At 36.4% G+C, this 16,520-nt stretch overlaps 1 protein-coding gene across 3 annotated transcripts in view; it reads left to right on the forward strand.

Annotated features, from left to right (window-relative positions):
* The window catches only part of AGO3 (argonaute RISC catalytic component 3), a 180,819-nt gene extending 165,905 nt beyond the window's left edge, over positions 1–14,914 (forward strand). For all 3 annotated transcript variants that reach the window (XM_023554525.2, XM_010595205.3, XM_023554526.2), the window contains exons 18-19: positions 512–711; positions 1,298–14,914. In XM_023554525.2, the coding sequence (XP_023410293.1) occupies positions 512–711; positions 1,298–1,406 (309 nt within the window). In that variant the 3' untranslated portion in view covers positions 1,407–14,914. The remainder of the gene's footprint in view (positions 1–511; positions 712–1,297) is intronic.
* The last annotated feature ends 1,606 nt before the right edge of the window (positions 14,915–16,520 follow it).

Genomic DNA, 16,520 nt, shown 5'->3' on the forward strand with positions numbered 1-16,520 from the left:
GGGTAGTTCTGTCTGTTCTGTAGGGTCCTTGTGAATTTGAATTGACTCGACAGCAACAGGCTTACAGGATGTCTCCTCACCCTGACCATCCAAAAAAGGCCACCTCTCACTCAGCATTCAAACCTTAGCTCTAGTGTTCGTCCCTTGATAAAGCACCCACAAGCTCACCCTCGCAATTAACTTCTTTTGGTATTCTCATAAAGATTATGTGCTAGTGATACTGTAGCCATTTGTTAGTTGTTTTATAATTGTAGATGCTTCTGTCTCCTCTCTTCTCTACTGAATTATGGTTTCCAAAAGACAAGAAACCCTTGACTTTGTTTTACTTTAATCCATAATACCTAACGTAGTAACTAATTAATTAGGAGCTCAACTAAATGTTTTTTTTTAATTGATTATTAGAATATGTTTTACTAGTGTACAAAGCTGGTGTTTTATTTTACTTGGTCTGTGCTGCATATTTATTTAAAAGTTTAGAAATCAGCAGTATATGCCATTGCCTTCTCTACAGGGTACCAGCCGTCCTTCACACTATCATGTCTTATGGGATGATAACTGCTTTACAGCAGATGAACTTCAGCTGCTAACTTACCAGCTCTGCCACACTTACGTGCGCTGTACACGATCTGTTTCTATACCTGCACCAGCGTACTATGCTCACCTGGTGGCATTCAGAGCTAGATACCATCTTGTGGACAAAGAACATGATAGGTAATATAAAAACCATAACCAATATAGAAAAAAAAAAATTTATAGAGTCTCACCAAAATCCAAATATGGTTTCTGTATTAAAATTTTCTTGGGGAGTTTCTCTAAGCACTTCCATGTAAATACGTGCCTCTTTGTTTGCCATAAAGTACTGCCGTTTAGAATTACATTTCCATAAGCTATTAGAAGAGCCAACGATCCATATGAAAAGTGTGATATTCAGAACTACTGCCAAGGTTAAGATTTTCCATCGAAATGTGTATAACTTGCTACCTAGGCTCATTAGTAATATAATGATATAGTGGTTTACTTGCTTTACCAAATTAATTTGTGGTAGAGGTTATTGGTAATAAAAGTGATACGTATACAGATAAAATAGTATTTGCTTCTGAATAAATCTGGGGAGATGGGAGGAGTAATTGACCTTGAATTAATAATTATTCCAGTTCTGGGTGATGGACACATAGGGGTCATTATACTGGTCTCTATTTTTTAATACTTTGGAAATTTTCTACAACAAATAATACTTTTCAGAATTCTTACAACAGAATAGGGTTCGTTTTTGTGTTCATTGTCACTTCTCTTGCAGTGCTGAAGGAAGTCACGTTTCAGGACAGAGCAATGGGCGAGATCCACAAGCTCTTGCCAAGGCTGTACAGATTCACCAGGATACCTTACGCACAATGTACTTTGCTTAAAAATTTCAAGTATATTCTCTGAGAGGAAGAACTGAAAGAGGAATGGACATACATACACAACGTGTTTCCAGTGGAGTCAGTTGAATGAGGTTGCCTCCAGCCATACAGAAACCAACACTGTGGGGGACCAGGGTCAGATCTTTATGTTGATACAAGGTAGATTGTTTACTTCATCAAGGAACACAGCTCCATTATGCAATATGAAACCAGCCAACTGCTTTTTTGTGCGGTCTCCTGTAGGAAGTATCGCGATTGTTTTGTTTTTCACTTCTTGTAGTCTAACCCTTATAATGCCTTTACCTCAAGTTGCTTGGCAGCACAACTATCTTTGCAAAAAAAGTAAAGAAAAAGTAAATGATGGTTTAAAAACACACACACCTACACGAATAATCCAAGTGATTGTTCACAATTATGTGTGCAAAAAAATTAATGTGCATTTGTGTATTCTTGTAAAGTGTCTGTGTATATATTAAATATATACATGCATACTTCATATGTATATATATCTGGATCTAGATGATAATAGATATATATGTGCCTGTGTATATATTTTTATAGTTCATTCCATTGGGGAAATTTCTTTCCCTTTTTTTCTTCCCCATTACCACTTTAATTTCTCTCTCTACCTCCCTCCCCTTCATTTTTTTTCCTCATGCTACCAGTGACATTCAGGTGTTCATGTATCTGGTTCACCTGGATGTGAAGCATGGCAAACTAGATTTTTATTTTGCATACCCCACTTCATTTTAGCCAACTGCTGTGTCTTGTCTCATGCACAGTTCTGAGTCCTCAACTCTGGATAGTGCTTTCTTAAGAAACAATTATTTCATATGTTTTTGTGAGCATGTGTGTGTGTCTCTCTCTCTCTCTCTGAACTTAACATTTGCCATTTGTGCAATATGTACATAAGCAGTAGCAACGTAAACTTTTCTTTTTCTTTAGTAAGTTTGTTAAAGCTGCTGTAAAACCTTGTCAGAAGTCGTAACTCTTTCTCTCTGATAAGTGACACGTATTCTAAAGCCTTCTGTTTCTATGGATTATACATAGAAACCTCTTAAAGCTTTTATAAAGAGTAAATATTTTAAAAGATTGGAACTCTGTAGGGTTGAGGCCTCTGAAATTGGGTGGAGAGAGGGGAGGGGTTGTTGGGTTTTGTTTGTTTGCTAGTTTACTTGCTGCCTCTCATACCTTAATGTGATTTTCATATATATATTTTTATATATATGTTTGTGTATATATAAACATATATGTATGTGTTTTGAAGTATAGCTTCCTTTTCTTTTATATTTATTAGAATAGTGCTTTAATAATTATAGATTAATTAACACTCTTTAAAGTGTTAAAAGCAAAGATGTCACCTTGAAGACTAAGGTTCGCCTGACCCAAGCCATGGTATTTTCAATCGCCTCATATGCATCTGAAAGCTGGACAGTGAATAAGGAAGACCAAGGAAGTACAGATGCATTTGAGTTACGGTGTTAGCAAAGAATATTGAATATACCATGGACTGCCAGAAGAATGAACAAATCTGTCTTGGAAGAAGTACAGCCAGAATGCTCCTTAGAAGTGAGGATGGCAAGACTTCGTCTCATGTACTTTGGACATGCTATTTGGAGGGACCAGTCCCTGGAGAAGGACATCATGCTTGATAAAGCAGAGGGTCAGTGAAGAAGAGGAAGACCCTCAACGAGATGAAACGATGGCTGCAACAGTGGGCTTAAACTTAGCAACGATTGTGAGGATGGTGCGGGACCAGGCAGTGTTTTGTTCTGTTGTGCATAGGGTCGCTATGAGTCGGAACCGACTCGACAGCACCTTACAACAGCAATTATAGGACATGTTGGCAACATCTTTTCTAGAAATATAATCTCGTTTATTTTAAGAACTGATGATTTGTTTTTGCTATCTTTTAGTGCAATAAGCAGTTTTAAAGGAAAGCCGTGTCTGTTTGACATCTTTACCATGGATGTGGGAGGAACAGGCACCTCCATAATTTTATAAAGGCAAAAGTAATATACCCTTAATTTCAGAAGGAAAGTTTTATAAGTTTAAAGCATGTCTCTTAAAAATCATAATGAAAATGAAGGGAAGTGAATTGCCTAAATGAGTCTGACCTTGACTGTTAGAAGTAAAGTTGGATTTTGACTTAAGAAATGACAATGAGCAGTTTAAGGGTTAGAAGATATTTAAATCCACTGAAAATGGATCATGTTTATTAAAGAATCTCGCTGGCTGAGTGCCCATTTTCATTTACTAACATGAATCAAAATGCGAGATGGTATTTTTGAAACATGTTTTGCTAATTTATCACCAATGTAACTTTCCTTTTAAAATTAGGGTGTTGGTGACAAAAGGAAATGAAGATTTTGATCATTTTAAATGAGTTAAATCACTGAAATGTGGAAGAAAGTTTTGCAAAACTTTTACTAATTCCACTTAAAGATATAAAAAATACTATAAACTGTCAATACCAAGTTTATCAGTAACATTGGATTCAGGGGAGTCTTGCACTTTGTAACTCATAAAATTGCATTTTGACTTTTTTCTTATTCTTTTTTTTTTTTTTGCACTGGTTCAGAGTATAGATACTACAGATTGTTTCCAGTGGGCATTGTTGTTAGCCTTTCATAATTCCATCTGTACATGAAAACTAATGGATTTAGCTCTTTAGTTTCTCTTTTACCTGTAATCCACTATTATTGCCAATTTACTGTATTTTGAGCCTAAAATCTGAGCCATGTCCTCCAGCAGGCATGAAATCTTTTGTCCCTTTGCCAGAAAACTAGAAAGTACTGTATTTTGTGTGTTTATTATATTGAAGTGTCTAAAATGCAGTTTACAACACTGTTTCAAAGCGCTTTACATAGATATTTGTTTAGTATATACATGCTTTCTCCTACCCCTTCCTTCTCCCTACCAAAAAAAAAAATTTCCTATAAAACATGTATCTTTTTTTACATTGAAATTTCACTAAATGTAGTCAGGATAAGGGCAAGAGAAGGAAATAATATATCCTAGATGGTAAAAAGGAGTCCTGGTGTCTCAGTGGGTAAGCATTCTGCTGCTAACTGAAAGGGCAGTTTGAACTCACCAGCCACTCCTCAGGAGAAAGATGTGGCAGTCTGCTTCTGTAAAGATTACGGCCTTGGAAACCCCGTGGGCAGTTCTGTCCTGTAGGGTCGCTATGAGTCGGAACAGATGGCAACGAGTTTTTGGTTTTTTTAGATGGTGAAAACTTGATTGGTATATGCTTGCTCAGTGTGAAGAAAACATCTTTCTTTATCAGTGAGAGTTGCATGTATTCATGTGGGAAACTTTAGGGCCCAGGGAAGAATTATAAAATACCCTTTCCCTATTTACTATTTTACCTAATATTCAGTTTCTTACTCATGCATGTGGTAGAGTGAAGCTCTTCATTCCCATCTATTTGGAAGGACTTTTTTAAGAAGAAAAAAAAAGGAATTTTTTTTTAATATAAAGCTTTACCTTTTAAGTGATTTCTGTTCTTGGGGTGCTCTTACACTATTCAACATTGCTGGTTTAAGTTGGTTAACTTGGAAGAATATGTACAGTACATTTCAACTTCGCTTACTAACAAGTTGATATATCACAATTATAAGAAACCTTGTGCTTAGAATTTTAAAATACAAGGCTAAGCAGCAAATACTTTTTGAAATTTACCTTAATTATTTTTATATTCCTGGTATAGAATTTCTGGTCTTTTTTATTTAAAAAAAAAATTAAACACAAAACTTTTTTTTTTTTTAATTTAAAGGCCTTGAAACACAGCAACCTTTCTGCCCAAGCTCACTAACTATATAATGAATGCTAAATTGTGGTGTGCTGTTTTCTGTGATATATCTTATGTAAGTGACTTTAAAATGCCAGTCACAACAACTTTTTTAATTGATTTCATGGGAAGAAGGGTTGGGAGTTTAATGTATATTCTTGCTGGCAAATGTATCTGTGTAAAGTGCTGATACATGTATTTGTTTGACAGTATCAAGTTACTGGCATTGTGGATCATACATTTATAATACTGTAGCTGCTATATTTATTTAAGTAGAGTCTGACAGTTACTGCACTAAACAATAAGGAGATGAGCAGGAATCAAGGCTAGTGTTAGACCCATTTGGGTTTTTTGTTTTGTTTTCTAAATAAGACTAAGGACATGAAATAGGAAGGTAACAAAGGGTGCTGCCATTTTAGTTTCAATTTAATATCAGGATATTCTTTCTTTGTTTCAGAAATGTGGGTTTTGACGTTTGCAGTTTTCTAAAAAGGTACCTCATCCTCCTGAGTACTGGTTTTTGGCATATTTTTACAGAAGTAGAGATGCCCTTTATTTTTTTTCTTAATAGTTCCCTTTTTAAAAGTTTCTCAGAAAAAAAAAACTATTTTATGGAAATGTTCCTGTTTATAACCTATTAATTTATTTCTCTTCCTAGAAGACAGTCCAGAAGGGATTCTAGGGGGAATGTACTAGGTGTTTTGGAAGGCACTTGATAAAGATTCATCTCTACCTTCTCTAGCATAGGGGTCCCAGCCTTCTAAAGACTTATCCTAGTTTTCCAAGTCAGGTTCTCTGATGACCCACCGTTGCCTAATGTTTACTCTGTGTTTCCCAATGGATTTTAGCATGACAGATTCAAGAGTTGTGGCAGAGTCAAGACATACCTAGAGAGAGAAAAGCTCAGTTGCCACTCAGTAGAAATAGCTGGTCGAGGATCTCGGTGTTAAAGGAAAGGGTTAGAACTCAGAGTGCTTGTAATAGATCAGAGTAATTACATGGATTACAGACCAGGAATTAGGGACAGTTATTCAAGGAACATGTGAGTCTTTTCAGAGGCTAGCATGAATTTGCCATGGGCGATGATTTTTATGAAATTTAAGAAACTAGCCACTTGGACCCAGCTAGAATATCTGTAGCCTTGCATTTCAAACTTGATAGTGTTTTGCCAAGAAACTTAACTGACAACTGTGCGTAATTTTTATTGCATATCATTAAACCTGAGTTAAATGTTTGCTTAACTCATCCTCTTAGATTGAATACTTTCAAAAACAGGTTGCCCCTAACTTGCTACTTTTTATGAGTTATCAGTCAAGCTACAAAAGGACATCATTGGCCTGGCGTTTTTCTTTTGCCTTTTTTTAATAACCATATAAAGTTTGAATCCTTTTCATTCTTTTTTAGAATTCATACATGTCTTAAAGCTTCAATAATAGTTTGAAGACTTTACACCAAGTTAGGCTTTCCTGAATAGTTGTATAACCCTGACTCTAGAGTCTGTCTTTATTTTCCTATTTCCCTCCCATTTTTGTAATTCTACAAGAGTCAGAAAATCAGCCAAGAAGAGACATGTAAAAATCAGTAGAGAAATGTGAAAGTGAGAATTTTCTCCCAGAAAAAAATTTTTTTTTTTTTTTTTTTATACCAAGGACACTCTTGGTCAGTGGCAGTGTTAGAAATCATATGCGGTTAATGAAAGCTAAGCCCACTCCCAGGAAGGAAAAAAATCTGTATATGTATCAAAGGAAAAAAGTATTTTGACTTTTTTTCCTACTTAAAAACGGTACATTTAAGTTTATAATTTTCCATGCTGGTCAACTTTTTTTTTTTTTTTTTTTTTTAACTAATAATGGTCAAGGCTTATGCTACTGAGAGTTGAAATTTATTTTACTTTACCCATCAGACATAGTATTCTAGATTTTCACATTGCTGATTAAATTTCAAGAATCTTTTACTTTTAAATTATGAAAGTTAAAGATTTTAACTTTTAAAGTTAGAAGGATAATTAGTACCAAGGGTTGGGATTTGCCAGTGAGAAGCCCTGTTGAAGTGTCAGACAATAAACAGTGTCACAAAATTAGGATCCTGTCAGATCACCTGTCCGGTCACGAGACTCCTTTCCTTTCTGAACTCAGTGTCTGAGGCAACCAAAATCTAATGTTGTAACTCATGTTAAGCTTTCAGTAAAGCAAAGATGTTCTTCCAGGTAGAGTCTGAATTTTTAAATCATTTTTTAAAGCAAGGTGGTTCTTAGAAAGTGCCTTTTGAGAAGATGGTGCTGTAGATTTTTATTTTTCAAATAGCATGAGGCTAAAAATTTTAAGATAAATTATTTTAGAACTCTAAGAGTGTGAGAGTTTCATAGAAATAGTGTTATCTGTTGTCCTGAATCAGGTCCACGGGAACGAAGGAATGTTTTTATTCAGTAAATTATCTAGGTAAATGCTCACCAGATTGATTTTGTAAGTTTGAAAACAAATTTTTTAACAGAATTAACCTTTCAGTTCTCAGTGGTGTTGGAATTAATCTGTAGGGCACATAAAACAGCAGAGCTGCTTAACTTTTAACAGGATTATTGGTATAATAGCAAGTGCCCAAAGGGAAAGGTAACTTGCCAGGAGTTATATGTCACAGGCTACCTTTCCTTTTTTTTTCCCAGCACAAATTGACACTTTTGTAATAACTATCTGCAGCCTTTCTGATTCATCTTTATTGAGAAAGGCTGCTTATAAAGGGAGAGCCAAGTCATCACTGAGGTCAGTTTAAGAGAAAAAGCAAAATGATTATCCCTCTATCCTTAGGAAAATTTTCATGTACCAGGAAATATTTTAAATAGCTCCCTCTCTGTTTCTAGGATGGGGAAACAATTAAAAATGATGGCAGTGCATTTAAAAGGGTATGATCAGTTAATTAGAAATAGAACATGCAGAATTGGGCTTTGGTGGAAGTGAGCAAAAGGAAGGATAATAGCAGGACTGCTCATACTTAGTAGAAATTTAGTAGTCTACCAGAAAGCAATTTTCCCTGGACTAGGAAGCAGTAAATGATCACCTTGCCAGTCCTTGCTTGTGAATTTGGTGAGCATTCCTCCAGGAAATAGTCGGCTGAAAACAAACAAAAAACACCACACCTCAGTAACCTTGTATGCTGCATATGTAATATGATAGTAAAATTATATTAATTGTTTGGAGTGTACTGTGTCTGTTTGCAAATATATATGCACATTAAACTTTTTCATTTTTTATGTCTTCATAGCAATTATGAGGGTTTTTTTAAGATTAATTTTTCTATTGTCATGTTTATATTTATTGGCAATTCGTGTGCAACTTTTGTATTTTGCTTAGATGTTGGTTTTAGGGTGTTTTATCTTTATAGATATTTCTAGCTTTTTCCTCTTTTTTTTGGTAATATTAGCAAAGATTAGGATGGAGTGTTTAATATACCAACCAAACTATTCCATAGAGCCTAGAGTTTGGATTTTTACCAATAAACCATTAACTTTCTAACTTAGAATATTTAATGTTGTTTATATAGTGGGCATTAAAGACAGTCTTAGACAGATTTCTAAATGTGGAGGGAAAGTGGAGCTATTCTCCTAAGTAACAAACTAACACTAACAATTGGATTTATTTCCTGAACTGCGGTCTTTGGGAAACTTGTCAAATAAATGATTGTTACATTGCTTTTTCAGTTTTAGCTACATTGAAATTGCTTAAATGATCACATCACTCAACCTTAGGATTATTATACACTTTTATGGGCCCAGAAAACAAATAGCAGATGATGTAGAAGTCATTGACAATTGACTTTGAATTGGGATTTTTTCCCCCCATAATTATACGATAAAAGCTGTGAAATCTGGAACCTGTTTAAGGCAGAAACCTGTCAGAGAAGGAGAACATGAATGTTTTCCACTAGTAGAGAGTGATGGAAAAGTGGTAAGACTGCACCCTGTCAAAGGCAAAAAATTTGCAAGACCTGGAAAAACACGGCACTCCCATCGCGTTCCAGCTGTCACAGGTTTCACTGTGTTTATTACGTGGGAGATTTGCTGCCCTGATCTTTTCCCGAATATCCTTTTAAATTAAGTCAATTTACACTCCGCCTCCCCCCCCCCCCCCCGCCAAGCATCAGTGAAGACATAGTTTAGGTGGCTAGGGAAAGACAGGGATAAAGACTGATTAATAGAGTATTTCAATTAATTAAAATTTCAATGAAGTAGTAATAACTTATGAATGTGAGCTAACTGAAAGACAGTAAAAAGTATGATTATAAAATACTAATTTTAAGGATATACAGTCACCCAAGCCTCTTAGTGAATAGATCAAGATTTTTTGTATCAACATTTTTTTTTATAAAGATCCATGAAAAAAACATATTCTCCTAAGCAGGTAAAATATTTTCATTGTATTTTTACACTATGAACTTGCTTGGTGAGCCGCTTTTCTCTGTAAAAGATTAAAAGATAAACTTTATCCCATTCTCTGAGTTTTAAATTCTAAATTATCAGGGCTCACTGTATGACATTTTGCTGTTCTTCACTGGGAGGGAGAAAATGGGAAGATTTCAAGTAATTATAAATGGGAAAATATTTTTATATTATGTAAAGTTTTACAATTTAAAGTGAACCAGCATGCGATTTCATAAAGACATTAGCCATATCATTTTTTACATTTTTGCCAGTTATATTAGTTTTCACATACTATCATGAACTATCTCCTTTACCCCCACATTAAGTACTAATTAAAGATTGGTACTTTGATTATAGAAATTTGTAATACTAAAAAATGTTTCAGTCACATATATTTGTTGCCAGTATTCCCCCTTTTTAAATTCTCTTTTTAAAGTTATTGTGCTTACAACTTTAATAGTTTATTCATTATATTTCAACATCATGCTAGTTTGACAGGCATATAATTCTTGTAGACCAACATTTTTAAAGCTGCCTCTGGTAGAAATAGTCCTGTGTTTTCTTTTTTCCTTCTGAAAGCTTGTAGGAACCTGGCACATAGAGCTTATTTTGCTGTTTAACTGCTTGACTCCACAGTTCCAGGTAATTGGCATCAGTGGTGTATTACCACGGTAACCTACCTGGTTCATGTTTATAGTCCAGCTCTGAAGAAATATTTGTGCAGTAATAGTTTACCCCAAAAAGAAGAACTGCCAGTAACAGTGTTATAAGTAGAAAACAGATGGGAGTGTTGGTCATTAGGATTTTGCATTTTTTGGTTTATTCTTTCCAAAACTTGCATGCACATCTAAAATGTTATGTTTGATGTTTGAGAATTTGTGCCAGAGACTAGAGAAGGATTTGATGCTGGTGTTTAGTGCCTAAAACTTCTCATCTTTACTTCGTGGCTTTTAGTTGGAAGAACAGAAAAACAAATAAAAATTTCTTAATCTGGCCCTTTAATAATATTTTTAGAATCAAAGAAAGGTTCACTCTGCAAAAATATTGCAAATGTGACTCCATTTCCGTTCTAGAACCTGTGGAAACAGGAGGTCTTTGTAAAGAAAGGGACTAGTGGGATTGTGGCAGTATGTAGTAGGGGGAAATGAGGTTAAGGTTTCCTTGCTGAGATCCTTGGGCAGAAACCTTACAATTGTTTAATATTTACTGAGTTCTAACAGCCACACAGTAAAAGAGTGACTTTGCTGTATCAACTTAACGGAAGAAACCTAAGAAGAGTGCCTCTGTAACCTAAATTTATTGTATGTTGGCCCAGATAGCAAATAGACAAAGCTGCATCTGTTCTCATTAGATTATAGACGTCTTGGAAGTTAACTTCTTTTGAGTTATGATGAAGGCATTTATCCTTAATTAGGAACAATGGCATTGCAGCAACATTACTTCTCCAGCTTTCCCCTTCACCTAGAAAACTCCAAGCAGGGACTTCTGGACAAGGTAGTCTTCCCTGTAAAGGATTTATTGAAAGCACTAGTAGGTTGTAATTAAGGGAGAATTTTGCCTGGCACTGACACTCCAACTGGGTTAATAGATCAAATGTGATCCCAGGGAGTAACAAGAGAAAGCCTTGGTTTTGGTGGCAATAGACTTTGAGTGGTCAGGAAAACCATTAGCTCTCCAGTGGTAATGAAATGTAGGTATCTCTCTGCTTCACGGAAAGGGAGTAATCTGCTATTGATGATGACCCTGCAAATGTGCTTGTGCTTTTTCTAAGTCAGTTACCAAGGACAGCAAACACTACCTAGAACTTTGCAATAGATTTTCCCTACAAGATTCTTTAAAAGTTTTCCAGGAGCTTTCTCATTTCTTAGCCCAGAGTACAACCCCCTTCTCCTCTTTAAAAAAAGAAAGCAAAAAATTTAGAGGCAGTACATGTAGAATAATACTGTCAGTAAATAACAGTCTTTAAAATACTCGGGAAGGGAGGATCAGATGCCACAAACTACAGCTCGATTGTGAGAGACTGTCGTAGCACATTTTTCATGTTCGGTTTCTAAAGTTTTTTGTTTCCTTTGGTATACCATGTTTGATTCACTTAGAGTGCCACCGTTCTTATTTATGATACACATAGTCCGTGTGTTATGCCGTTTATAAATTGTGCAATTCTTCTCTTTCCACCCTGCCCCCTACACACACACACAGACAGACACACACACACACGCTGTTAAAAGAGCTGGGAGGAGGGTAAAACAAAAAGAAGTAAGAGAATTATTAGAATGTAACTTCAGTTAAGGTAGATGGAAGGAAACCGTAACTCAGTTAAGTGAGAATGAAGAATGCAGATGGTAATGCTGCAGGTACTCCCTCTAGCTATAGAACTTTTTTGCTAGCTATGGAGCGATAATGTGTACAGGATATATATCTGGAGTATGATATGTTATAGCAAAGTGGTAAGAGAAAATTACTCTTGAAACTAATGTTTCAACCTTCTGCAACCAGATCCCCATCTTAAGGGAAGTTAATATAGCTTAAATACATTAAAACTATATTGAATGCATTAATGCTTAGATATTCTTTCCTCTTAACTTACATACTGATTTATTCTGACTTTAGCTATATAGATACATCTCCCCACATTTGCCTTCTTGCTATTGCAATTCTACATAAATGGTTTTTAAAACTCAACCAATTTCCTGGTCAAGCCTGGGATGAAAGGGAAAAGGCATAAGGTGTTTTCAAATGCAGGAACTTGTGAAGGATCACAGCTGGAAAAAAAGACTGTTAAGAATGTGTTGCCTTTAAGAGTAGGAAGGGCTCTCTCTAGAACATGACCCAGAGACTTGGAGTTTGTAGTCATAGCTCTGCTATTGATTTGCTCTGTGTCTTTAGGCAATTTCCTTAATCTCAGTATGCGTACTTTTCCCTGGTAAAATCATAGTGGTAATACCTGCCCTCACCTACCTCACAAGGTTGTTATAAGATGGTGTTTGTCAAAATGCTTGAGTTCCCCAAAAGAAAAGCTATTTAGAAATTCAAGGTAACAGAATATGCTGTATGAAGGGTTCCTTTCCAGTTTGCCTCTGTGAAAGCATCTTTAATTACCATAGATCATTTTATGAGAAAAGTATAAGAGAAACGTAGGCCTTATCATGGTGTGGTGTTCACTTGCTAACGTATTCTGCTCTGTTTCTCCCTTGCTAGATATCCAGCACACAGGCTGGAGTTTTCTTTATAACAATTCTTGGCAAAAGTATAACTTTCCAAAAACCAAACTCATTTTAGTGGTGCTATGGCAGCTGCAGTTGTATTTTGAGTTAGATTAATGTGGTAAAACCATGAGATACTCAAAAACTAACTTCGCCTTTTGCCTTTAGGCATTTTTGCTACATCTTGGCATGAGAGGCTGTTGCACAACCAAATTATTATCCCCTTGTTTCTTGGCAGATTTTTGGTACTTTTTTTTCTTTGTTGGAATAGGGGGTTAGGTTTTAAGAAAAGTGTACTTATTTCATTCAGTGTCACTTTACAGTTGTGACCCTTGCTTTACTTTAAAAACTCCAAGTATCATGTACTTGTAAAAATAGCGAACATTTTTTCTTCATTTTCATTCAATTCTGAACGCCTGCAGGTGATATCAGGAAGAACTATTGGTGTCTGACCCAGTTATCCTTATGGAGCATGGCCAGGACAGGTTTATCCCTTCTTCCCCTTACCCCCATCCCAGGAAGGTTCCTGTTTCAAGAAAATAAGAAAGGGTACACCACCACCACCCACCGGCTGTGTAAGCAATTCCTTGTTGCAACAGACAAGAATTTTTTAAAAGAAAACAGGATGGATTTTGGGTACACAGGGTATGGATGCATCAACATTTATTTTTTATCTCTATGCTGAGCTCCCCTTGTTGTAGGCAATTGGGCTTTACCAACTCATTGCTAACATAGGAGGTATATTTTATAGGACCATGAGAATCACAAGTACTTAAGATGAAAAGTTGGGGAGATTTGTGCTTGAAAAATGAACAAAAAATCCATCTTGCTTAAGTGAGATAGCTAAGAGCATTATCTTTGATACATCAGGAATACTTTTAAACAATTTTTGCTGTAATGTGTAGCTTTAACGTCTCCAGTTATGGATCCATAAAAGTATTACTGTGTCTTGTGCATAGAGATCATTCTTGTGGACTAGTGTATGGATCCCTGCAAAGGATACCCCATGACTCATAGACCGTGGGAAAAAGTGGGGTGTGTGTGTGTGTGTATAAATATTCAATGTGTATAACACTATACGTATTACATAAGTTTATGTGGGGGAAAAAAGTATTGTTTCTTTAGTGTTTGGGGGACTAAAATTGTAATCTGACCATTCCAGTGGACTAAAACTCACTCTAGAGAACATTTACATTACACACAATGCACACACAGACGCACACCCCAAAAGCATTGCTAGCTGATCTCACTTTAGATGATTGTAGCTTTTTTTTTTTTAAACCCCCCTAAGTAGGGGAAGAGGAAATAGCACTCTTTCTAAAGGGGCTTTTCTGAAGACTAAAATGTAAATATAGGACATGTGGGCAGGGTGGGGTCACCTGCACAGTGTCCAGCAGATGGACAAATAGCCTTTTAAATTTTCTTTTTTAATCATCTTGACCGTGTGTGCCTATTTGTATTGCAGATGTGAACTACTATTTTTGGGGTTGATAACAGTATGTTTTGAAACTGAATTATTACATAAAATCAGAGTAACCTCTTTATCCATCCTCCTCTTCCACACTAACTATTCTTGCCAAATATTTCTACTCATCCCAAGTTTCCACATGGTAAAATGAGGTGATGGAACTCTCAAACCTCCTTCCTTAGCTTCCCTACCCTCTGTCTTAGGCCTGGCCCGGCCTTATATTTTTTGTTGGCTTATCATAAGATTGATTTACTATAGTAATTTAAAGACTGCAGAATTTCAAAATGTTTATGTATAAGCCTTATTTTTTAAATATCTGGTTACACAGTATCATCAATTTAAGCAATGGAGTGAGTCCAACCCTGTAGTGTGCTGTAGAACCAAATGAGATCTTGAATGAGACTAAACTTGACCACAGCTTTTTATTAAGAGGAAATTGGCACTTTGTATGGGGTGGCAGGGCATGGGCAGTCTATGACAGATACGTTAACTGTTGTATCCCAAATCAGAAACACCAAATGCAGAATCCTATCACTGTGTACTTAGGGGCCAGGCTTTGGGTTTGGTTGTCATTTAATCCTTGAAAATTGTGTGTAATTACGATGAGCAGAAGGCAAATAAAGTTTTTAAACAAAAGTGCTTATTTTCAGTATTTAAAATTTGGTAGTAAATTTTCTACTTCCATTTAAATTATTTTCCCAAAAACTCACTACAAAAAAAACTTATGGTTGAGATTGAGAAGTTTAAAGAAGCTGGTTTTTAAGCAGTTCAATGACTTATAATATTTTATGTTAAAGAAGTTGTCAGAATTCTTTCTGAGCCAAGACTGTCACTAAAATGTCCTGTGACAGAACCACTCCTCCTTTTTCTGCTGTTCTGCATACTGGAAGGGTTCTATGTTGTATTGTTTTTAATCCTTTATAAAATAAATATAATAATGATTTTAGTGTTGCTTAGCTTCAGTTTGAAGTGTAACTTTCACTAATAACTGCAATAAAAAGAAAAAGCTTTGCTCCAGACTTTCTATTGTGTGGTTATCATTACAGCTGTTCAGACTTAGGTAAAGGGAGCCAGTGTGATACCGTGAAAAGAATTTAGGCTTTAGAATTAAAAAGCCCTGGATTCAAACCGTGATTACATGACACTCTGGGTAAGTTCCTTGATCCTTCTAAATCTCAGTCTCCTCCAGTACAAACGAAGATAATAGTAGGTCCCTCACAGAGCTATTGGAACATTAAATAAGATGATGTATGGAGAGTGCTGGGCACATGGTTAGAGTGGAGATTTTAAAGAGGTTCCCTACCTCCTCCTCCCAATTCTCCCTTCTTAAAAGACACTGGGTTGGCAAATTCTCATAAGACCAGACTTAATGGTCTAACTGAGACTGGAAGGAGCCTGGTGGTCATGGCCCCCAGACCTTCTATTGGCCCAGGACAGGAACCATTCCCGAAGCCAACTCTTCAGACATGGATTGGACTGGACAATGGGTTGGAGAGGGATGCTGGTGAGGAGTGAGCTTCTTGGATCAGGTGGACACTTGAGACTACGTTGGCATCTCCTGCCTGGAGGGGAGATGAGAGGGTGGAGGGGGTTAGAAGCTGACGAAAACAGAGAGTGGAGGGAGAGAGTTTCTCTTGTTAATTGCCATGGAATTGGCTCTGACTCGTGGCAGCCCATGTGCAGAGCGAAATGTTACCTGGTCCTGCACTGTCTACAAACTACCAGCAGGTAAAATAATTTAAGAACGGGTGAGGAAAAAACAAATGAACTGGCAGGATCTTCCCAGGCTCAAAAGTGAAAACACAACCCAGGTGTGATCTCCAAGAAAACACTGGACTAATAAGATTTTGAAAACCAGCTCTCAACTGTCCTAACTATAGCTTTAGATATATCACTTCCCTTCGTTATACAGTTCAAGTTATTGGACTAAAAGCAGAGATCTCAAATTGGCAGGCCAGTTTCGCCTGAGAATAACTGTTGTTTAAAGTATTTTTATTAGTTGCCAACATTTAAAAACTCAGAAGGTCTCACATAAAAATCCAGATGTCTGCTCTTAAAAAAAATGAGATCTGGCCTCCAGACCTTCTGTTGGCCCAGGACAGGAATCACTCCCAAAGCGGACTCTTCAGACAGGGATTGGACTGGACAATGGGATGGAGAGGGATACTGGTGAGGAGTGAGGTTCTTGGATCAGGTAGACACTTGAGACTGTTGGCATCTCCTGCCTGGAGGGGAGATGAGA

Source organism: Loxodonta africana, chromosome 3 (assembly GCF_030014295.1).
Source record: "Loxodonta africana isolate mLoxAfr1 chromosome 3, mLoxAfr1.hap2, whole genome shotgun sequence".
Classification (NCBI taxonomy): domain Eukaryota; kingdom Metazoa; phylum Chordata; class Mammalia; order Proboscidea; family Elephantidae; genus Loxodonta; species Loxodonta africana.